General features: G+C 33.2%; 1 protein-coding gene across 3 annotated transcripts in view; it reads right to left on the bottom strand.

Moving 5' to 3' along the window:
- The window catches only part of LOC114331213 (G-protein coupled receptor Mth2-like), a 680964-nt gene that overhangs the window by 543316 nt on the left and 113364 nt on the right, over positions 1 to 24284 (bottom strand). For 2 of the 3 annotated variants that reach the window (XR_007699306.1, XM_028280709.2), the window contains exons 4-6: positions 16996 to 17183; positions 5701 to 5890; positions 1196 to 1338 (exon numbers count right to left, since the gene is read on the bottom strand). Coding sequence is in view for 2 of the 3 variants with exons in the window: in XM_028280709.2 (XP_028136510.1) it covers positions 1196 to 1338; positions 5701 to 5890; positions 16996 to 17183 (521 nt within the window). In the remaining variant the exon portion in view is untranslated. The remainder of the gene's footprint in view (positions 1 to 1195; positions 1339 to 5700; positions 5891 to 16995; positions 17184 to 24284) is intronic. The other variant, XM_028280710.2, reaches the window with a different exon arrangement.

Below are 24284 nucleotides of genomic sequence, written 5' to 3' on the forward strand. Positions count from 1 at the left end.
CTTCCTCGTTTTCGGTTTTCTGTGGAGATCCATTCGAACACTTTTTTGGAATTCTTTTTTTCTTCATTCGTCTTACGTGTCCGTACCCCATACTAGTTGTTGTGTTTCGATTTCATCTATGATTTTTCTTTCTATTCACGTTTTTGTTGTCTAATATCGTGTTTTCTTATGTGTTCTAGTCTAGATCTTCTTATTGACCTCCTCCACAAATCCATCTCAGTGGCTAGTAATTTATCATTGTACTTTTTGGTTAATTGCCTTCACTTTATTGGTTCAGTAGGGATGTTTCCTGGACAAGGTGTCTTGTTATTTTTTAACGACTTATATATTATGTCTTCTATTATACGTAAAGCTGGGATATTTATATTATGGGGTTCGTTGTTATCTTTGAAGTCTTGCCTGTCTTCATTTAAAGATCATTCGAAATACTCGTCCCATTTATCAGGGTAGGTAATTGGTGACATTATATCTCCTTTCTTTTCCTATCGTAGTTATTTTAAATATTCTCCAACTTTATGTGCTTCTACGTCCTCCTAGATAGGAATTTATCATGTTAGGCTTTTGTTGATAGGATTCGTTTTAATTATAACATATCATTCCTCTCCCTTCGGCTAGTGTCTGCTTGTACATCAGTTTTTCAGCGTCATCCTTTGTATTCAAAAACCTTTGGCATTTCTCTTATACTTATACTTTCATATTTCTCATACTTCCCATACTCATTCTTGTACAAGTACCTACACCTCAAATCGTTACACGCTTTTTCACTTCGGTTCTGTATTAATTTAGATTTGTACCTTTTTTTTCCTTTGATTCTGGCCATGGTTTAGAACTAGAACCTTTAGCCACGTAATTGTATAACTTATCACTAACTCAGGTGTAATGTGTAGTGTGTGTTGAGTAAGTGTCTTGTTACTTTGCAAAGTCGACGAGATTTGTATTAGTTTTATTAGTATCTTATAATACTATTGTGCGCAGCAGAAGTTAAATAAAGTTCAGGATCTTGAATTTAAAATGTATTTTAAGAATTTATAAACTAGACAATCTAATGACAATTATTGAAGTTATTTATTTTTAGCAAAGCATACTAATAAAACAACATGAACTAGTATATAGTAGACACTTAGGATATTGCCTTTTTAACAATTTGTACCTATACTCTTTAAGTTTATGACTTACGTTTTTTTATTACTCTTACCTTGTAAAGCATTAAAAGTGTCAAATATGATTTCAATATATTTTGGTACAGTTCCCAGTTCGCTCATGTTAAAGAATGCAGTCACAACTTCGAAGATATAAGATATTCCCATAACAATCGATAGCTTAAGAATCAGGAACAACCTAAAAATAATAATATAAGAGGAAATTTAAATTAAATTATTGTTTTTTCGATACAGAAAGCAATGCAATGTAATTCATATTAGTAGTGATTTTTAGTTGTTAGTAATGATTTTGGCAATTAATTGAAGTAACATCGACGAACAATTCTTGTAATGTAATGTAATGTCACTCAAATACAACAAAATTTACATGAATAGATTCGTCTCGAAATTACAATCTTTTCGTATCATTGCACCAACTCAGAATTTTGATTAATAACGGCGTAAATTTGTATAAATAAGTCTAAAATCAGATGAGTATGTACGTGAGTTAGAGTGAGAAAGGTGATTTTGTAAATAGGCACTTCATAGATATTATTCCGCTATTAAGATCTCTTATCTTATACATAATAAATGACAATGCACTTCCAGTGACTCACAGAAAAATAAGGGTCCGTCTCACGCTTGGTAAAGCTGTTTTCAATAGCGACTAGAGTAATAGTATTTATGAATAGAATAGTTATATGGACTTATAAAATGTAATTTCCATAAATTTTAATTAAAATTTGCGCCGTATTAATCAAAATCCAGAGGTAACGCAATGATATGAAATGATTGTAATTCCGAGATGAATTTATTCATGTAAATTTTATTTGTATTTGTATTTGCTGTATATTTGTACTTTGTACAAGTATTTGTACAAAGTGATTTGTGAGTGATTTGTATTTGTATTTGAGTGAGTGATTTTATTGTATTTATTGCTTAACATAAATGTTATAGGTATACGTTAAATGTTAAAATAGTTGGTGGAGATATTGCTGTACTTACTTGAATTGAGAATTGATTTAGTATCTACTTGAATAATTAAAATCGGTTTTTATCATAAGTTTTCTTGCGCAGATTGTTAAAAGACCCATTTTAGAAGCATTATTTAAAAAAGTCATGCTGATGAAACAGTTATTGTTAGTTGAAGTATGTTTGACTGAGTAGTGGATTTTAGTAGACTAGAAGCTAGTATATTTTATAATTTTGTATTTTGTTTTAATTCAACTGTCAACAAACACTATCGAATTGGAACAAAAAATGTGAAAATGAGTGACGATGAAGAAAAAAATGGGATTTACAGCATGTAATGCGATGACCATCAACGGGGTCTGTTCTATAAATTCTTAATAATTTTTTTCAGTACCTTGTTAACTTATATTATTGCATTTCAATATATTTTTTCTGAAATATCCATTTCCTAAAAGAACACAAAACCGCAATTTCAAATTATTTCAAAAAAAGAACAAAATTCACAAACCAATCATATTATTCAGAAAATCGTTTGACTGGGAAAATTTTTCAGTACTCTAGATTACACTACATTTAGTGGATTAACACACATAAGAGAAAATTCGAACATGTATTTTTCACAAATCGAAAATTACCTCTGTGCAATATTAGAAACTCAAAAGGACTACATAGGATTTGAGACTGCAGTTGAAGATAGAGAAATGTTTGCCAACGAATCGCTATAACCTTCATTGATGAAGATAATACATAAAAAAGAAGATGATACTGTCGTTCGTACCAACAGCCTGCCGGAATTGCAGAAACTTATAAACGACATTGTAGAATGTAGCAAGCGTTATGAACTTTATATTATGAACATCACTTTAACGAATCTTATTAGACCAGGCGGATCTGTAAAAAAACGTCTATTTTTGGATGTGCGAGGTGGCATTCGGATTTTTGCAGATAAAGTTAGGTGACAACTTCAACAATAATAATTGACTTATGCTCCTTCTCAAATAGGCCCGGAACATTAATAACAAAATTTAAATATTTAAAAATTTCGAATAAAATCGATTTTTTTTTCTATTTTCTTTGCTCATAACTTTAAAACGATTCATTTTGGAACAAAGTCGTAGGGAAATAAAATAAGATAATTGAATTTTGTATAATAAACGACTGGTTAAAAATGTCTTAAATTATTACCCTTTCTGCAAAATAGCAATAAATACAAAATAAGGGGGCAAAATAAGCCTGTTTTTATTCAACGTTTTTCAACCACTTTGGTTGCACTTAGATCTTTCGTAATTCACTTAGAAAATTCTTACAACATACTTAAATCGTTCACCAAATTTTATTAAAATCGACCTGATAGATTTTGCAGAATAATTTTGCAATCTACATTTTTTTTAAGTTCAAATTTTTTAAAAACTTTCTGAAAAAATAGAAGACAGTTTAGAAGTTTGCTAATTTTTTACATATAAAGAGGTTGTCTACCTATCTAATACACTTTACAGAATTAAAATCGGATTATTTAAGCGGCCTCAGCACTGTTTTAAAGTTATAAACAATTTTTTGGCTTATAAACAAATACAGTGAGGACGTTTGAGTTGGCCTAAATTCATTTTCTCGAGAATAGGCGTCTCTGGAGATAAATCCCGAAACAGGTCGATTTTTATTTTTAAATTCTATTTTTTGGTATATATCATACTAGTGACGTCATCCATCTGGGCGTGATGACGTAATCGATGATTTTTTAAATGAGAATAGGTGCCGTGTGATAGCTCAATCGAAAGGCTATTCAATTTTGTATTCACTAATATAAACATTAACATAAATATTTATAAAGGGTTTGAATTAAAAAAAAAAATTTGAATTAAATTCATTCCAATATTTAGATTACGTGATCACACCCAGATGGATGACGTCACTAGTATGATATTTTTGCCAAAAAATTATAATTTAAAAATCGATCTGTTTCGGGATTTATCTCCAGAGTCGCCCATTCTCAAGAAAATGAATTTATTCCAACTCAAATGTCCTCACTGTATTTGTTTATAAGCCAAAACATTGTTTATAAGTTTAAAAGATTGCTGAGGCAGTTTAAATACTCCGATTTTAATTCTGTAAAGTGTATTAGATAAGTAGGTAGAGAACCTCTTTATATGTAAAAAAATTAGCAAACTGGTGGACGGTTTAAGTATGTCATAAGAATTTTCTAAGCGAATTATGAAGCTTCCAAGTGCAACCAAAGTGGTTGAAAAACATTAAACAAAAACAGTCTTTTTTGCCCCCTTATTTTCTATTTATTGCTATATTGCAGAAAGGGTAATAATTTAAGACATTTTAAACCAGTCGTATATTATACAAAATTCAATTATTATCTTTATTTTCTTTTCCTACGACTTTGTTCCGAAATGAATCGTTTTAAAGTTATAACCAATGAAAGTAGAAAAAAATCAATATTTTTTAAAATTTTTAAATATTTAATTTTTTTTATTAATGTTCCCGGCATATTTAAGAATGGCATAAGTCAATTATAATTATTGAAGTTGTCACCTAACTTTATCTGCAAAAATTTTAATGCCACCTCTCACATACACCTCAAAACAGATCCTCTCTGGTCTATATAGTTTTCTCCAAATTACAAATACAAACTATCCTCCGAATTCATGACAGAATCGTTAAAAAAGTGTCCTCCATCAGATAACTGAGTGCACTAATGACTAGTAGTTGCGATTCGATGAAATAGGTCCAAAGGACCTATAAAAAATTGAACAAGCTACGAAGATATTTGTTGGAATGAGAAAGTTTCATCGGGCGGGATCTGAACTTGAGACCTCGGATCCGATTGCCGCGTCGTTATAGTATAGTCCCAACTGTTCTCCGACTCAGAGAGCTTGAGTCTTATCCTCTCACTAGAAAAACCCATCGAAGCTTTTGAAAGATATGTATCTCTATAGGATTATATGTATTCTCTCTATTAAAAGAACAATAAACAAAGAAGTTCTTAACCAAATACAGAAGAACAATGAATTGATGCTAACGATCTAAAAAAAGCGTAGACTAATGTACGCCGGGCATGTAATGAGAGGAGATAGACCGATACAAAATACTTCGGTTGATACGTGAAGGAAAAAATCACGGGAAAAGGACAATGGGAAAAAGACAAAATCCTTGACTCAAGGACCTGGGACGTTGGTTTCAAGGGAAAAAATGCAGTAAGAAGAAAATATAATGTAAAATTTGAGAATGTTTAGACTTTCAGTTTAAGCTGTTAGAATTATAACAAGCAAATAAAGAGGACTAAATTAACTAACTTAAGTTACCCTGTCATTAACAAATATTGTTAATAATTAATGAAAGTGACTAAATAGAATGAAACTACCAACTGTAAAACTCTAGATTGCAAGTATATTAGCAAATGAAAAAAAAAAAATGTTGGCCACCTCTAAATATTAGTAGGCACAATCAGAACCAAATCCAATGATGAAAATTAAAACTAATTTGATTGTTGCTTTTATGGCATCACATTATCTATATATTACCAAGAATTTATAAACACTACCCTTTTACATGAATATTTAATATATAAATAATTTGATATTACCAATTATACCTTTCTCTGTCATGGTTATACTTCTTTTTGGAATGAGTTATTCGTGCGTCATTAATTTTGTTAATTTCATTGCGCACTCTTACACAATAAATAATAGTCTTGACGAAGAAAATCATATTTACTATTTGGATTATGAGCAGGGGTATATTCAAGAAGAGGAATTTTGCGTAATTTCCTTGTTCTAGAACAAAAAGATAAACAAATGTTAGTACAATAATATGATTTTAAGATTATTAATATTTTGTGTAGAAAGGGGCGTTAGACTGAATAAAAAATTATCTTTATCAATTTGTCTTAAAAAAAAACTAAATGTTAGACTATATTGTGGAGGTAGGTTGAAAAGTTTTTCCAAACGGAAAGGAAAAAAAATAAAGTAGTGTAAAAATACCGAGTGCTAGTCCAGGGCGCATCTGTTTTGAGATGGACGTTGAGAGGTGACTCATATTTTTTGCAGAAATTACTTGGAATTAACTCAAATAATGATTGAGTTATCATCCCACTTAAAAAGGTCCGGAACATTTTTTAAATAATTAAAATGTCAAAAAATGAAGGAAAAAGTCGATTTTTTTTCGTTTTTTGATTATAACTTTAAAATTAATCGTAATTTTTGCAATAATATAGGATTGGTTGAAAATTTTAAAAATTGTCTCCCTTGTTGCAAAATAGCAATAATTGCGAAAACACCATAAAAAAAACAAGTATTCGCATTTTACGTTTTTCAACCGTTTATGCTACACTTAGACCTTCATATTTCACCCAGAAAAACTTTATGAAACAATAAAACAATACTGTAAATTTCATTAAGATCGGTTCAATAGATTTTGCAAAATAAATTTTGCAATCCAGCTTTCACAAAAAAAAAATGTAATTTTTCAAAATGTTGCAGGACTGAAAATAAAGCATAAGGCAAGCTATTTTTTTTTACATATAGAAGAATACTGTGCCTTTTATTTGCAATTTGCAAAATTAAAATCGGTTAGCTGCCACGGCGTCAGGATTTTTTTAAAATCAACATTAATTTTTGGTGCTACGCGCAGGACAGCAGATACGTTGGCTCTGATTGGGCATTCCAATGACCTGTCAAAAATTTCTACCAATTTTTATCTAATATATTATTTTCTTATTCTATATTTTTTTGTATTTTAATATTTTAAATCCACAAAAATCAAACTAATTTGATTATTGTTTGTGAAATATTGTTTAAACAATTGCATATATTTAAAAATAATAAACTTTTTTTGTCTAAGTTAAAATATATGAACAAAGAAAGTTTTTGCTAAAAAAAGTATTATTTCAAAGGACAGAGTAGGTATGTGTTTTTATTTTGCAATAAACAAATAATGTATTTATTTATATCGAAATGTACTAAAAATTAAAATGTATCGATCATTTTCAAAGGTCATTGGAATGCCCAATCAGAGCAAACGTATCCGCTGTCCTGCGCGTAGCATCAAAAATTTATGTTTATTTAAAAAAATTCCTGACGCCATGGTAGCTAACCGATTTTAAGTGTGCAAATTGCAAATGAAAGGAGCAGTCTTCTATACGTAAAAAAAATTAACTTGCTATCTGTTTTATTTTCAGTCCTGCAACATTTTGAAAAAATGCATTTTTTTGGGAAAGCTGGATTGCAAAATTTATTTTGCAAAATCTGTTAAACTGATCTTAATAAAATTTACAGCATTGTTTCATTATATCATAAAGTTTTTCTGGGTAAAATATGAAGGTCCTAAGTTTAGCATAAATGGTTGAAAAACGTAAAATGCGAATACTTGTTTATTTATGGTTTTTTCGCAATTATTGCTATTTTGCAACAAGGATGACAATTTTTAAATTTTTTAACCAATCCTATGTTGTAGGAAATTTAATACGCAACTTTTATATCGGTGCAACTTTTCTCGGAAATGGATACTTTTAAAGTTATAATCAAAAAACCAAGAAAAAAAATAAAAATTTTGCTTCATTTTTTGATATTTTGATTATTTAAACAATGTTCCGCACCTTTTTGAGTGGGAGGATAACTCAAAGATTATTATATGAAAAATGTTTAAGCAATTTCTGCAAAATAGTATGGATCACCTCTCAACATCCAAAAATGTACTAATATTTTTACAGATGCGCCCTGGTCTATAGTGCAAAAATAGGTTTGCATCAAGGTTCTTCACTGAGTCCTTACCTGTTTAATCTTGCTATGTATGTACTGACATGGTGTAAAGTAGAGAGATAAATATCAAATATCTCACGAATAGTTTTTACAAAAAGTTTTACAAATCCTTTGCCATGTGTGTGCATTTGATGACATATCGGGTTTCGGCTAGGTAAGCAATAACATATATTATATCATTAAGGTAATTATTAATGTAATAAATAAAATTGGGGAGAAGTTAGTTAGATTTGGGGCTTTCCCCAGAGTGACACCTTGAGTAGAATACAATGGTTACCGTCATCAACTATGTACTATCCGTATTAATAAAAAATGTATGTGGAGAAACAATAAAATAATGATGGTAACTACAGTCTTCCTGATTGCCAACCCCTTGCAATAAGGAAAGTAAACCTTATTTTTTTATGTGGCAATACTTCCTGGTCAATACTCTTTGCGGATGATATCGTGTTAGTGGAGGAGAGCAAAGAAATATTGGAGAAGAAGTTGGAGGTTTAGAAAAGGGCTATTAAAGGGTGAGGACTTAAGGGTAGCAGGTTGAAAGCGGAGTATATGGTTGGGACGAACAGGAATGGTTAAGGACATCGAATTACTTGGGGAAAACTACTTGTTGAAGGAGAGTTTAAATATCTTGGCTCCTATATAACGGAAATAGGACACTAGATCGAGAAATCTCCCACAGGATTTAACGTGGTTTGTCTATAACTGGAAGCGAATGAGTGGTGTACCTACTCTGTGATCAACAAATCGGCGAAGGGCTAAAAAGAGAATTATACAAGAGTGTGGTGAGGCTTATGTAGATGTACGGCGGTGAAGTGTAGCATGTGGAACTCTTTTCTTCATACTGCTATTTCAACAATTTCTGATAATACAAGTGAACGACAAATATACAAAAATCGATTAAAACCTTGGATTAACCTCTCAGCTATCCGCTTAATTCGACATAAGCGAAAGCTTTGGCGAACTTATAAACTTAATGGTTCCATCAATGATTTTCTCACTCACCGTAATTTTCACAACCAAGTCAAACAATCGTTGCTAAACCTAAGAACAGAATTTGAATAATCTATCATTTCTAGTGGTAACAGTAAAAAAATTTATCGGTACATTCACACATCTTTATTATCTTCTAAAATCTTCATACCATTACATCAAAAAGATGACAGGTCTATATGTTCTTCGAATAATGAATCTTCGGAATGTTATTTTGTTATTTTTTTCTCAGGTTTTTACAGATGAATCTATCGATACAATTTCTCAAATAATGTGTCCACGTCTCCTTACAACCCTTAACAATATCTCTTTCACACCGGATGTTATTAAACATTCTTTTTTGGAAACGACGCAATAATTCATCACCTGGATTAGACGGACTAACTTCCTATTTCCTTAAACAATATGCAGAGTCTGTAGCCATTTCTATATCCCTTATAATATAATGAATGCTTCTTTTAATCGGGGTTCTCTTCCCTCGTCATGGAAATTGGCTTCGGTTACTCTTATATTCAAGAAAGGAAATAAACTTGATTGCAATAATTATCGTCCGACCAGCCTGGTTCCCATTGTCGGCAAGGTCATGGAATTCATTATTTCTGAAGCTATGTCTGAATTTCTCCTTCAAGAAAATGTCATAACTCACCAGCAGCATGGTTTTATCAAGGGTCGTTCAACTATCACAAACTTATTTCATTGTATAAATGACTGGTCATCATCTTTAAACAATCGACATCCTGTTGATGTAGTCTATTTAGACTTCTCCAAAGCTTTCGATCGTGTTCCCAAACGACGATTACTAGCTAAATTGGATCACTATGGTATCCGCTAAAAATTAAACATTTGGATTCAAAATTTATTATCCGACAGGTACTTCCGAGTTCGTGTTGGGGAAGCTTATTCACTAGATAAACCAGTCAAGAGCGGAGTTCCACGAGAATCAGTACTTGGATCACTACTATTTTGTATCTACACTAGTGATCTTCCTCTCGTTGTATCCAGTAAGGTCTCCATTTACGCAGTTCAACGCAATATTCAAATGGTCCTCAGAGTGGTTACTTCCACTGAACATTGAAAAATGCGTCATACTACATATTATCAATAATAATCCATTACTTCTTCTTCAGGTGTTATCTCCGCTACGGAGGTTGGCAATCATCATAGCTATTTTAATTTTTGAGGCAGTAGCTCTAAATAGTTGCTTTAAGCTGCATCCAAACCATTCTCGCAGGTTCTTCAGCCATGAAATTTGTCTTCTTTCGAAGCTTCTTCTGCCATCTATCCCATCAACCCATTACTACCGTACTTTATTAATGGACATCCCATAGAGTCAGTAACCTCTCACAAAGATCTTGGAGTGATAGTTAACAGTAACTTAAATTGGTCTGCCATATAGTGTCGGTGTGTAAACGCGCAAACTCGAAACTGTTTCTAATCCGTAAATGTTTTACACGAATATCTTTAACCTCGATGAGTAAACTTTACTCTTTATACGTCAGACCTATTCTTGAGTTTGCCGGGCCAGTGTGGAGTCCACATCTCAGTCGTGATAAAGCCTTACTTGAAAATGTTCAACAACGGTTCAACGTAAAGCCACAAGACTGGCATTTGGCCGTGTAAGACCCAATTATAAAGATAGACTCTCCTTGGCTCATCTAACATTTGAGAATCGACGTCTTCGAGGGGACCTAATCATGTCCTTCCGTATTTTAAAATATGTATAATTTTGGAAACCTTAACAAGATATTTACGCTAAATCAAGACGAACGATTAAGAGGCCATCGTTACAAATTAAAGAGGGAACAGACGACAACAAGATCCAGGATGAACTTTTTACCAAACAGAATATTTAATATCTGGAACAACTTGGATCAAGACATCATATCGGCAACTAGTGTTAACATTTTTAAAAATCGACTTGATTGTCCTTTGTTTTCTTTGCAGGACTGAGTTATTTTAGGACGGAATTATTTATTGTTTCAGAATTTTGTTTGATGTTTTAATTGTAATCTTTATAATTTTTATTAGTTTTATAACGATATTTTTCTTTGTTTTGAGCATTATAGGAGCTTTGCAGGACTGAATTGTTTTAGGGCGGCATTATTTATTGTTTCAGTATTTTTTATTTGATGTTTGTTAATTGTAACTTTATTTTTAATTTGTACTAGTTGTATAATGATGTTTTTCTTTGTTTTTGGGCACAATAGGAACTCGCTCCTCTGCCCTTATTTGTTTTATAATAATAATGTATAGATTGTTTAGGAATAGGTGATGGAGGTACGAGAAATTAAAATTTTACGGTGGATGTTGGGTAAGACTAGAGGGAACAAGATCAGAAACGACTTGATTAGGGAAAGGGGTGACTGATTGTACTATTCCGGCAACTTTAAAACAGTACTTCCGGTTGTAATTCTAAAACCGAAAGTTTGATGTCAAATTATTATACCATATTTGGTTTTAAGCTTTTATTCGACACCTCATTTGTCATTCTATCTGGTATAATAACGGAGTTGTGTTTATGAAGTCCTTGGGACAGACGGGTATGGATAATTCAACGTTTTGTTTCAAAATGCAGAATTAGAAATATTATTTTTTACTGGCAATAAAATTTCCTGAATTGTTTGTGAACAATGTAATAACCAAATTTAGCGGAAGGCAGATGCTTCATATTCATTGTTTTTCCAGTGTTTTTCCGTACCGTAATTATCAAAACAATATAGGTGACCTATTTGTCATTAATTTATGGAATAGGGATTTATCCAAGAAGAGTTGATCTTTTTAATTGGTTTTTGATTAGATTTTCCCGGTGAACAACCTTCAGGAACAAGTGGGTTGTAATAAACAGATGTTATTTCTGGTAGGCGCAAAAAGATTGCGTTTTTTGTATTCGGTAATCCGTCGATAACCCAGTTGTTTTTTTTTGCAATGTTTGCCACAGCCAAACAAGATTTATAGCAAATCGTCATTAGTTTTGCGTACTACAATTTGAGAATATAAAAAATAATGCTACAGCATATATTTTGTCATTATTTTTTTTATGAAATCACATAAATTTTAGTACAGAAAAACTGCACATAAGTTAATTTTTATAAGCATATTATTGTAGTAGGTACACTTGTTTGCATATAGAATGGCTCGAATGTATTTGCAAATTTTTATCTTGCAACTTCCTGTGATTGGTCAATCCAACTTTTTGGACATTTTCCTCGTGGTCTTTGGCCTTCTACTTTCCCTTGAATGTAGGGTTCGACAAGACAAGAATTCTTGTATTGATAACAACTTCTTGTCTTGTCTTGAAAATAAAAATCAAGAAATTTTAAAAAATCTTGTCTTGACGATTTCTTGACATTTTATATCTTGTCTTGACTCAAGAAATTTCAAGATCGTGAAATTTCTTGATTGTCCGGCGACTTTTTATTGCGTTTCGTGCTAACACGGCCTCCACTGCCACTGGCTCCTGGCCTTGGGGAGTCCCCGATCTGCATGTGTTTCCTGACAAACGCAAAATTGATGTGAACTTGCTTTGTTTTAATTCGTGGCTTATCAATTCCGATTTAAAAATATGCTAAATTTGTTATTTAAACTAAAATCTGATTTGCAATTTTATTTTCAACAGGATTAGGGAAAGCGTCGATGTCATGGGGCTAGTTTACAAGCTGCTGGTCGTCGAGTTTAAAAGCTAGCGAGTGAGCGAGTTAATGAGTGTCGGTGACAAACAAAACTTTAAACCCGCTCAGTTGCCAACTAGCTAGAGAGATGGGATCAAATCATCAAATGATGAACTATTTGTTCTCATCATTATTTCTATAAGCCAAAGGACCTTCGTCCTTCAATTTTCTCAATAAACCTTAGGAACCACCATATTTATCACGTTTTCCTATCGATGATTACCCACTTTCTTTTCTGCTTTAAGTTGTTCTTTAGTTTTTGTTGTAAAAGATTATTGACTGTATTATCTTAAATAACTACACCCGCGAGAACTTATTCCGTTGACATTCTTGCTGAAGCCACAAACACGGAGACACTCTATTCGCATCCAGTTTACTAGCAGCAATGATGACACAAGGCTAGTTAACTAGTTTACAAGCTAACACGCCAGCGAATAGCGAGAAATTAGCCCCATTTTCTAGTTTGCTCGCAGCTTTTTTACAATCGGATAGTCACTAGCAGACAGTAAAAATGTTCAATGACAGGGGGCTACTTTATAAGCTACAAGCCAGTGGGTTCGCTAGGAGCTTTTTTGTTAATCGTTTTAGCAAAACAAAGTGTTCAATAAATAATTAAAATAATATGCTATGTTATGTTAAAATAAAGTTATCTTTTTCACAAATAAATACGTTTTAGAATTTTCATTATTAGTCAAGATATTTTAAGATTTCTTGTTTTCTTGACAAGAAATCTTGGTATTGACATAAAATTTCTTGTCTTGTCTTGAAATCTAAAATTACTTCTTGTCTTGATGTTGTCTTGAAATCAAGACAAGCTCAAGACAAGATCTTGAAATTTTCAAGAACTTAGCGACCCTTACTTGAATGATAACTCTCTCCATATTGTCTAGGTCTGACCTCATGATATGTCCAAAATATTTCAATTGTTGCAGTTGAATTTTGCCGAAGAATCTCTTTAGTACTTTTAGAACATTATTTATTCTATCATTGGGTCTAGATTCTTCTCCGTCAAAACATTTTAGTGGAGTATATCTTTCCCGTTTCTGGTTGTCTTAGTGTACAATATTCGCATTCATATGCCAGTACTGGAAATATTAAGGAATTCACCAATCTTATTTTTAGAGTTTTTGAAATAATGGTTCGTTTCACATTTTGGTAATCTTCCCTACCCTTATTTTAGCTAGATCACATCTATGTTTTTTCTCTTTTATCTCCTTCTCCACTAATATCATGTCGGAAATGGTTCCTGAGGCAACTGGTACACAGGACGAGCCTTGTCTACATGAGTTTTGTGGAACTTCGATACAAAAACAGTGCAAAATCGTTACTCGGATTTTTTAGGGTCGCTGATCACGAATATCATGTGGGTGACAGTCTCCGAGACTCCTAGTGCCCATGAGGTGACTTGATCTCTTGAGTTTTGTAGAAAATCATTACAACATAAGTGCAAACTAGTTGCTCGGACGTGTCTGGGGTCGTTTATCGTGAATATCATGTTCGAGGCATCTGGTGCCCAGAAGGGATTCTTCTTCTGGAGATTTTTGGAAATTTGATACAAAATCAGTTCGTATTGGGCACCAGGTGTCTCGAAGACCGCCACCGATATGATATTCGTTACCAGCGACCCCAAAACGCCCTAGTAATAACATTGAACGTATTTCCGTGAATTATTTCCGAATTGGAAACTCGGAATCAATAGAAAATCGGAATCGGTATCGATGGAAAACTCATACAAGCAACTAAAATGTTATATGAGACCACTAACACCAGAATCAAAAACAGCAACAATTTCACTGAGGCATTTAATACTTCAAAAGACCTCCGACCAGGATGTTGTCTATCTCCCACTCTCTTTAAAATATACCTTGACCAATCCTTACAGAGGTGGACAAAAGCAGTAAAACCGATGGGACTGAAGGTGAGAGACGACTCCCTATTTACATTATACTTTGCGGACGAATAAGTTGTTATAGTCCAAGATCAAGATGACTTAAGCTATATGATACGGAAGCTAAATGAACATTACCAACAGGCAGGATTCGTAATAAATATGGACAAGTCAGAATACTTCATAGTGGGAAAGGAAGACATTGAAAACCTACCATTGGAATAAGGGCATATTGTTGGTGTGAAACAATGCAAATATTTTGGAGCTATATTTAACAAACAAGGAAATAGTGAAGATGAAATACAACATAGAATCAATAAAGGTAGAAGCATCACTAGATCCCTCAATTCAATTTTTTGGGACAAAGATATCTGGAAGGAAAGAAAGAGAAGAATATATGAAAGTATAATGAAGAGCGCTACAATCTACGGTGCAGAAGTTTGGGGCATAAGTGCAAGAGATAAAAAGAAGCTACTTAATACAGAAATGGACTTTTTGAGGAGAATTTGTCAGGTTTCGAGATTAGAACATGTAAGAAATGAAACAATTAGAGAACATATGAAGGAGGAAAAATCTGTAATAGACGATATTGAAAAGCGATAGCTGACATGGTTCGGTCACGTTTAAAGAATGAATGAGACTCGCTGGCAGAGAAAAATATTAGAGTGGGTCCCACCGGAGAGAAGAAAAAGATGACGACCACGGAGAAGCTGGAGGGACAATATTCAGGAGGCAATGGATTCGAGGCAATTAGATGGTGATATGTGTTACGATAGAAAGAATTGGAAGCTGGGTATGGAGAGGCGGCGACAGCCGTAGAAATCCATTATATATATTTCCGAATTGGAAATTTAATATTTTTCATCAGTTCAAAATGAAATTTGGAAAATGCATTTTCCTTGTTCAATATTGCAATTTTAATTTCAACCACCACTCCAGTTCACAAAATTTTCTAACGCTCTTCCGACTTGATTGCAACAACTTTGATTAAGATCCATCGAACTACAAAAAATTGGTAGGTTTTGGACTTTATACTGCCTCGCCTATTCAGTTTTTCTATGGGTCCAATATTTCGAAACATTTCGAAGAAAGGAAAACTGAGAAAATTAACAGTCCTATGTCCATTTATATCATAACCAATTTTGATAAATTCATTCATCTTTTTTTGGTATAATTTTTGGAAATATTATTTCAATATTAAACTGTAATAATATAAATAAAAAAATTATCAGTAGTAATTGCACAAGAGCTCTAAAATTATTGAATTTTTCCCGAGTGTCACTTTGGCAGTTTTAATTTCACGAGCCGAAGGCGAGTGAAATTATATCAAAGGGTCACGAGGGCAAAAATTCTATATTAATTTTAGAGTTCGAGTGCAATTTGTTGCGATTATTTCATTAATAAAACTGTTCAAAACCAAAATTTTATTGTAATTTATATATTATGTAAGTACCAATTAGTGAAATTAAACACACAGTTGTTATAACTATGTATTTGACGGTTGAAACTCATCATTTTTATAATTTTTAAAACATTTGTCATTAATGTCACTGAATGTATTTTTTCGTAGCAACGAAGGGCATCTGACGTAATATGCTCAACGACGGGAGATTATCAAAAATTATCACTAGTAATACCACTAGAGGTCAAATTATTTCCGGAAATTTTTTTGAGATCATGAATATTTTGAAAATTTCCCGAGTCGCAGACGAGGGAAATTTTCTAAAGATATTCATGATCAAAAAAAAATTTCCGGATATTAATTTGACTTCGCGTGGTATTCGGTAAGAAAATTCCACACCAAATTTGCATTTGAAAATCCAAAGCTGCATGAACAGATTAATAGCGCGCCATAGCTTTGTCAGCAATTATTTAGGCTTTCAAATTCGTAATTTCTACTCATTGTAGTTGCATGGGAGTACCATTTCAAGATAGAAAATAGTATATTCTTCAATTTTACATAAGTTTTGAGTAACTACAAGTGATAGAAAATGAATCAAAACTAAATTATGTAAACAAATAAAAACCAGTCTGTCAAAAATGTTCTGTTATTGTAAACGTCAAAAAATGTCCACTATAATTCGCTGTTGGGTACCCCACGAGCAAAAAATTTCCGATAAAATACCCCCGTTGCCATGGTGATCTGTCAAAATAACGTATTTTGATTGGTTCAAAATTACAGGTGTGGAATTTTCACCTAAATTTGCATGTCTGTAGCTTTCTATTGGTCAGAATCTCCTATGAATGAAATAATCATCATAACTACATATAAACATTAAAAAACTATAATTATTAAAAATTATAACTACTTATAAATTAATAAAAATAGTGTGCTGATTTGCAAGTTCTTGAAAGGAATAGGGAAGGAAAACTAGAGAACACTTGCTGGGAGATGATTATGCAAGGCATGTCGGGAATGCTATGGGAATTTATGTTGGTTTGGCCGAAGATAGAGACGTATAAAGAAATGGAATTAGGGAAGCCATTTCCGCATAATGATAAGTACTAAGATGATCAGGATAAAAAAATAAAAATAATGTAACTATATTTTTCAATTTAATGTTAATACTTACTACTGTCAAAGAAGCACTTGACTTCTCCTATGTATGGCTGGACAGCGTAAGGTAGAACCGTCCATTTGGAGAATAACAGCGTAACGAGAGTAAGTATTAGTGGAGTTCCCCATCCATATAAGCTGTACAACATAAATTTTCGCAATTCTGCTTCTCGATAATTGGTTCCTAAATATATTTTTGTGGTACTGAAAAATACAAAAAAAATGGCTAAAACAAATCTTTTCAATATATAGAAAATTGTTTTTTAAACTGCATAAATATTATTACATTTAATAGGTATACTGAAATTTTACTATAATATTTCTTCTTTCATTCTCCTTTCTGCATTATTTGCTTAGCGAACTACAGATAAACTTGTTAAAAGCGGATCGAGCAGATTAAACGAACCGGCTGTGACTCTGGGTGTTACAGTAAAGGCACAGGGCGTCACAGCAGAGCTCTACGTAATGGAGTCTTTGGCTGTAGAAGACTGGATTCGAGAAAGTCATAAGCGGTATTGGAAGAAAATCTGAGAACAATAACAGGAATGTTGACAGGGCATGTACCAGTAAGAGAATTCCTGAATAAAGTAGGTATTCACAATGTAGACCTTAACTAGATAGTAGTGACTGTGAAATAAGGAACCACAAACTGTAAAACAGGTGTATAACAGTAAACTTTAAAACAGGTGTATATGGACAACCAAGAGGAGATCCGGGTATATATAGGACACATCCAACAAACGACCTGTACAAACTTATTTATTTAAACTTCTTATAAAGCGTTCCTAAGAATAAATTTATCAGAAATCTTCCTGTTTTCTAAAAGTTAAAAGATATCAAAAATGAATAAACCATTTTCAATTTCGTTACAAAACGAAAATACAGCCGCAACATATTCCAGTCCAATCAGAGAGTGCAGCAAGCACCTCTACCGGTTTCGAAACTTATTAGTCTCTCATCAGGAGGCACATATGCTCTCCCTGATCCAACCAAAACAAACCCCGGCGTGCAGTCCCGGATTGCAACGAACGAAATGGCAGATGCCCTAGGGACCTTACGTAACGCAGGTTGGGGGGGGGGGGGGGTCAAAAATCTTCAAAAATTGCGTTACGCAATAGTTAAACGCCCATTAGAGTGCGTTACGTAGGGGGGGAGGAGGGTCAAAATTCTTCAAAAATCGCGTTACGCAATACTTGAGCGCTCCCCTAGCGGCAACTGCTAGCAAAAGACTAAGTTTTCACTCTAATGGCATATAAAATAACATAATGTTACTCCATATCCCACCAGACTGAAAACAATGGGAACCTTCTCTGGCTACACCTCCGAGGCTTCTACAATTTGCAAGCCATGCGGATGCTGAGACTAAGGAATATGAGTAAATTTTACAATTTATAATTCACGTCCCATCTGCTCAGCGCGGTAAAGTTCCAACGAGACATAACAACAATATGTTATTTTATATGCCAATAGAGTGAAAACTTAGTCTTTTGCTAGCAGTTGCCGCTAGGGCATCTATGCCATTACGTTCGTTGCAATCCGGGACTGCACGCCGGGGTTTGTTTGGTTGGATCAGGGACCAGGGAGAGCAGCATATGTGCCTCCTGATGAGAAACTAATATGTTTCCAAACCGGTAGAGGTGCTTGCTGCACTCTCTGATTGGACTGGAATATGTTGTGGCTGTATTTTCGTTTTGCAACGAAATTGAAAATGGTTATCCATTTTTTATTTATACATTTACTCTGATTGGAGTACGAAGGGAACCATTCTCGTTGGAACTTTACCGCGCTGAGCAGATGGGACGTGAATTATAAATTGTAAAATTCCCCCATCTTCCTTAGTCTCAGCATCCGCATGGCTTGCAAATTGTAGAAGCGTCGGAGGTGTAACCAAAGAAGGTTCCCATTGTTTTCAGTCTGGTGGGATGTAGAGTAACATTATGTTATTTTATATGCCATTAGAATGAAAACTTAGTCTTTTTTTAAAAGATATCTGTAAGTATCCATTTCTTTTCTGTAGTTAGTTCTCTCCATTCCTATCCCCTAAAGTGTATCCACGCCCAGCTTCCAACCAAAACACGAGCAGCCATTCGCATAGTATGATGGAGTGGTTGCTCTATTTATCTTCAATGAAGCCCCGTATCGATTCCGTAGATATAATAACCTTTAGATTAGGCAAGGTATGGGCAGCTCTGTGGATCGAGGTGTAACGTCAATATTAAAGATTGAGTAATCTAGCATCTTTGTCTCTCACATGCTCGGAATCGCTTGGTTAAAAGAGATAGATAGACCACCGATCGACTGTTTCCGCGTGACGCTTTTTTGCTCAGTATGCCTTGTCTACGGTTATTATGTCTATGATCGACCCCCTTCTGAGTAAGCATTCCAATTGTTACACTTCTTCTTTAAATTTCTTTTATGCAGGACATACAAATTTTAGACTGGATGTATGAAACTACAATGGACAGCAAACACCAGAAGCTTCAGCTCTAGCGCTATTGGAGACCTTTTTGGATCAGATGCGCCTACGGAAGATCAAAATTTATCGTTTTTACGATATCCAGCTAGTTTTATCCAACAGAAAAGAAATGTTGAAAATTTAACAGTGGAAGAGAGGAGATGAATGATAAGTCGCTACCAGGTGCATTGAGTAATGCATCAATAGACAGAAATGTGGCATGCATGGAAGACTTCATTAGAGAAATCGTCGAATTTCAATCAAAGCAACTTACGAAAATATTGGTAAAGATAAAGGCAGTTTTTGTTTATATTTGATTCAGAGTTGGACCACCATCTCCATATAGCTATTTCAGCATCCTCATGCATCCTTAGTGAAGCTATGCAGTCACAACTCTGAAAGAAATATCAATAATCTGCCTATTTAAGGGAAACCATCGCGATACAATGGTTCCACCTTTTGAGACGCAATCTAGCGACATCTCTCTTATTACGAGGAAAGCAACGAAAAGCCCTAGATAAAAAGTTTACTACTTTTTAAACAATTAGAATAATTGAAATAAAAATATAATAAACAATATTTTAAATCCAAGACTTTTCGTTAATAAACTACTTTCTGTATCCTGTATCTTCGGCTTTTACTATATATAAGCACAGAAACGCTAGATTGCGTCTCAAAAGGTGGAATCATTGCATCGCAATGGTTTCTCTTAAATAGGCAGATTGTGGATATTTCTTTCAGAGTTGTGACTGCATAGCTTCACTGAGGATGCATGAGGATGCTGAAATAGCTATATGGAGATGGTGGTCCAACTCTGAATCAAATATAAACAAAAACTGCCTTTATCTTTTCCATTTTTACTCAGTTTTGAGTATTTAGAAACTGTCTTTCGGTCCTTTTCCTAGACGAAAAGAAGGTAAATGCGTGGCCTAAGTGCCCTCTATTTACTTTATTCTATTTTCGTCGTCTCTGTGCTTATATATTGTAAAAGCCGGAGATACAGGATGTAGCCAGAAACTATTATATTTTTATTTCAATTATTCTAATTGTTTAAAAAGTAGTAAACTTTGTATCTAGGGCTTTTCGTTGTTTTCTTCGTAATACGAGAGATGTCGCTAGATTGCGTCTCAAAAGATGGAATCATTGTATCGCGATGGTTTCCCTTAAATAGGCAGATTGTTGACATTACTTTCAGAGTTGTGACTGCATAGCTTCACTGAGGATGCATGATGATGCTGAACTAGCTAAATGGAGATGGTGGTCCAACTCTGAATCAAATATAAACAAAAACTGCCTTTATTTTTTCCATTTTTACTCAGTTTTGAGTATTTAGAAACTGTCTTTCGGTCCTTTTCCTAGACGAAGAGAAGGTAAATGCGTGGCCTAAGTGTCCTCTATTTACTTTCTCCTATCTTCGTCGTTTCTGTGCTTATATATTGTAAAAGCCGGAGATACAGGATGCAGCCAGAAAGCAGTTTATTAACGAAAAGTCTTGAATTAAAAATATTGTTTATTATATTTTTATTTCAATTATTCTAATTGTTTAAAAAGTAGTAAACTTTGTATCTAGGGCTTTTTGTTGTTTTCCTCGTAATTCGAGAGATGTCGCTAGATTGCGTCTCAAAAGGTGGAATCATTGTAACGCGATGGTTTCCCTTAAATAGGCAGATTGTTGATATTTCTTTCAGAGTTGTGACTGCATAGCTTCACTGAGGATGCATGAGGATGCTGAACTAGCTAAATGCAGATGGTGGTTCAACTCTGAATCAAATATAAACAAAACCTGCCTTGATCTTTTTTATCTTTTTCATTTTTACTCAGTTTGAGTATTTAGAAACTGTCTTTCGGTCCTTTTCCTTGACGAAGGGAAGGTAAATGCGTGGCCTAAGCGTCCTCTATTTACTTTCTCCTATTTTCGTCGTCTCTGTGCTTATATATTGTAAAAGCCGGAGATACAGGATGCAGCCAGAAAGCAGTTTATTAACGAAAATTCTTGGATTTAAAATATTGATTATTATATTTTTATTTCAATTATTCTAATTGTTTAAAAAGTAGTAAACTTTGAAAATATTGGTGTCGGCGTAAGATCTGTCCATAGTATCGTAAACAAACTGGGATACAATAAAAATCTCTCCGCAATAGATTCTTCGCCTTTTGCCATAGGACCAAAAAACTTGCGTACCTTTGGAACATCTCACGAAATACAGACAAAACGGTAATGATTTTCTTTTATCAGTAATTACTGGGAACGGGTCTAGGTATCATTATTATTATTATCATATACTGCCTTGCCAACAAGCAATAAGACAAAAACATCCAGATAAGCTCTCACGTGTTATCATTCTTCTGCACGACAATGTTCTGCCTTAATTGTTAAAGTAATGAAAAAAAAATCTATAACGAAAGAGATGGAGGATATTAAAGCATCCCCCTCTAGTTCTGATTTATCTCTTTGTGATTTTTACATGTTTCAGTCGTAAAGAAAAAATCTTGGACCAACGGCCACCAGAATTCTTTAAGCAGGGTATACATCCTTTGGTGAAACAATGTAATATGAGATATGATATTGTAATGGTAATTGTTTGTATATGTAGTTAGCAATGGTTTTTTTCTGGATTAAAGATGCTCTTCAATTTAACAATCCTCGTAGTTATAAACTATCGAAGTAGTGAAAATTCTGTATCATTAATCATTAATCGGAAAAACGGGTCTGGACATCTCGGTATCAGATTACAAATTAATTTTCGTCTGCTCATTCAAAATTGATTTAATTAGTGTTGAAAAGTTGAGCATGTAATTAATAAAACATTACCTTGTATTGTGAAGAAATTGTATCAAAATAGCAGGACTATATTCTATAATTTAGGAGTTAGCCGACGTATCGTATAAATGGATATTAGAGACTTCTTGTCTGAGTTTGTGAATAATTTGTTTTTTAAGTGTTTCCGAAATGAAATATTTAAATAAGGGCATACATTTCAAAGACTAGTTTCATTCAAATTAAGAATCTCTTATACAGCATGGTGCAAATTTTTCGAATAAATTCGTTATTTCGTAAACCAACGACTTTAGGGAAAATCCCGGAACAAGTCGATTTTTGTTTTTAAATTATGATTTTTTGGCATACATATCATGCTAGTGACGTTATCCATCTGTGCGTGATGACGTAATTGATGATTTTTTAAATGAGAATAAGGGTCATGTGCTAGCTCATTTGAAAGTTTATTCAATTCTCTATTCAGTAATATAAACATTAACATAATTATTTATACAGGGTATAAAAAAGAAAAATTATTTTGAATTAAATTCATTGACACAAGAAGAAGAATGTATGTAATTCATTTAATTCAAAATACATTCTACTGCTGTCAGAAAACAGAATACAGAATAAAAATTTATTTTACAAATGAAGATTGTTTTCGGTTAGATTAAATGTTCAAACTGTCAAGAGGCAAATGGATGGCAGCTTGAACATTGAAAATAAGCGAAAAGCAATGTTTCAAAAAATATTTTTTCTGTTTTTTTGAGAGCAGTAAAATGTATTTTAAATTAAATAAAATACATACATTTTTCTTTTTGTGTCAATTAATTTATTTCAAAAAAATTTTTGTTTAATACCCTGTCTAAATAATTATGTTAATGTTTATATCACTAAATAGAGAAATGAATAAGTTTTCAACTGAACTGGCACATGACCCATAATCTCATTAAAACATCATCGATTACGTCATCCCGCCCAGATGTATGACGTCACTAGTGTGATATATAATATATCAAAAAATCATAATTTTGAAATAAAAATCGACTTGTTTCAGGATTTTTAAAATCGCTATCTTACGAAATAACGAATTTATTTCAAATAGTTGCAACATACTGAATACAATGGGTAAAGGTTAGAGATATTGGTCTTTTGTGTATCCCCTAATCCCCTGAATACTTCTCAAGAATATTTCGAATTTTTTCTGGTATAGATCTAGAAAACTGCGTTTTTTCCATAGTTGCTTTACACAGTTTCGTTGATAAATTATTGCTTAGTACCTACCACCTAATTTTTCAATGTCGAAAGTTTGCATTTTTTCCTGTCAGTAAGTTCTACAAAAAGACTGGAGCTGTTTCTAGATATTATTTTATCCACTCCTCCTTATTTTCATGTTTTCCTTTACAAATTTCTTTTATCTATTTTCCTCTATTTTGTGCAATCTTTTTAGACTTTTCTCCAACGCTCTCATTACTGTTAATTTCTATCGTATCAAATGCTTTGCGAAAGTCTTTGAAATCCAAGACCAAGGTCGATTTTATGCGAAGGATTTTTGTATGATCCCTTTTATGCAGTGGAGGTGGTCGTTAGTGTCCAAGTTTTTCCTAAAAGCTGGTTCTTCCCTAGATTGGAAAATCTAATTTTCTTTTCAGTCTATTTGATTATTATTATAAATTCTTGTAAATAACTTGTAAATGTCGTTTAATAAGCTTATGGGTGGGTTATGCTCGAGGTCTATTGGATAGCCGTAGTAAAATGGTAAGTGCACTACGCCATATTAAAGTGTTACACTCTGGTGCAGACATATGTAAGTGGAACAGTAGTTCCTTTATATTCTCTAAAAGTCTGTATTCTAAAATATTTGCGGCTTCTATAATGATATTTCTCGGAGCCTTATTTTTTGTTTTTTTTTTTTTCAGTGCGATCCTTATTTCGTCTGTTGATATATCAGGCATCAATTCTGACTCTGGGTTGACTAATTTTTGCCTGAATTTTCTAACCTTTCTGCTAGCTGCTTGTCAAGGTTTTGTTGACTTCTGTATAATTCTGTATAGAAATTTTCTAGCACTCTTAGGGCCGGTTTTGACCAATA

Source organism: Diabrotica virgifera, chromosome 7 (genome assembly GCF_917563875.1).
Source record: "Diabrotica virgifera virgifera chromosome 7, PGI_DIABVI_V3a".
NCBI lineage: Eukaryota > Metazoa > Arthropoda > Insecta > Coleoptera > Chrysomelidae > Diabrotica > Diabrotica virgifera.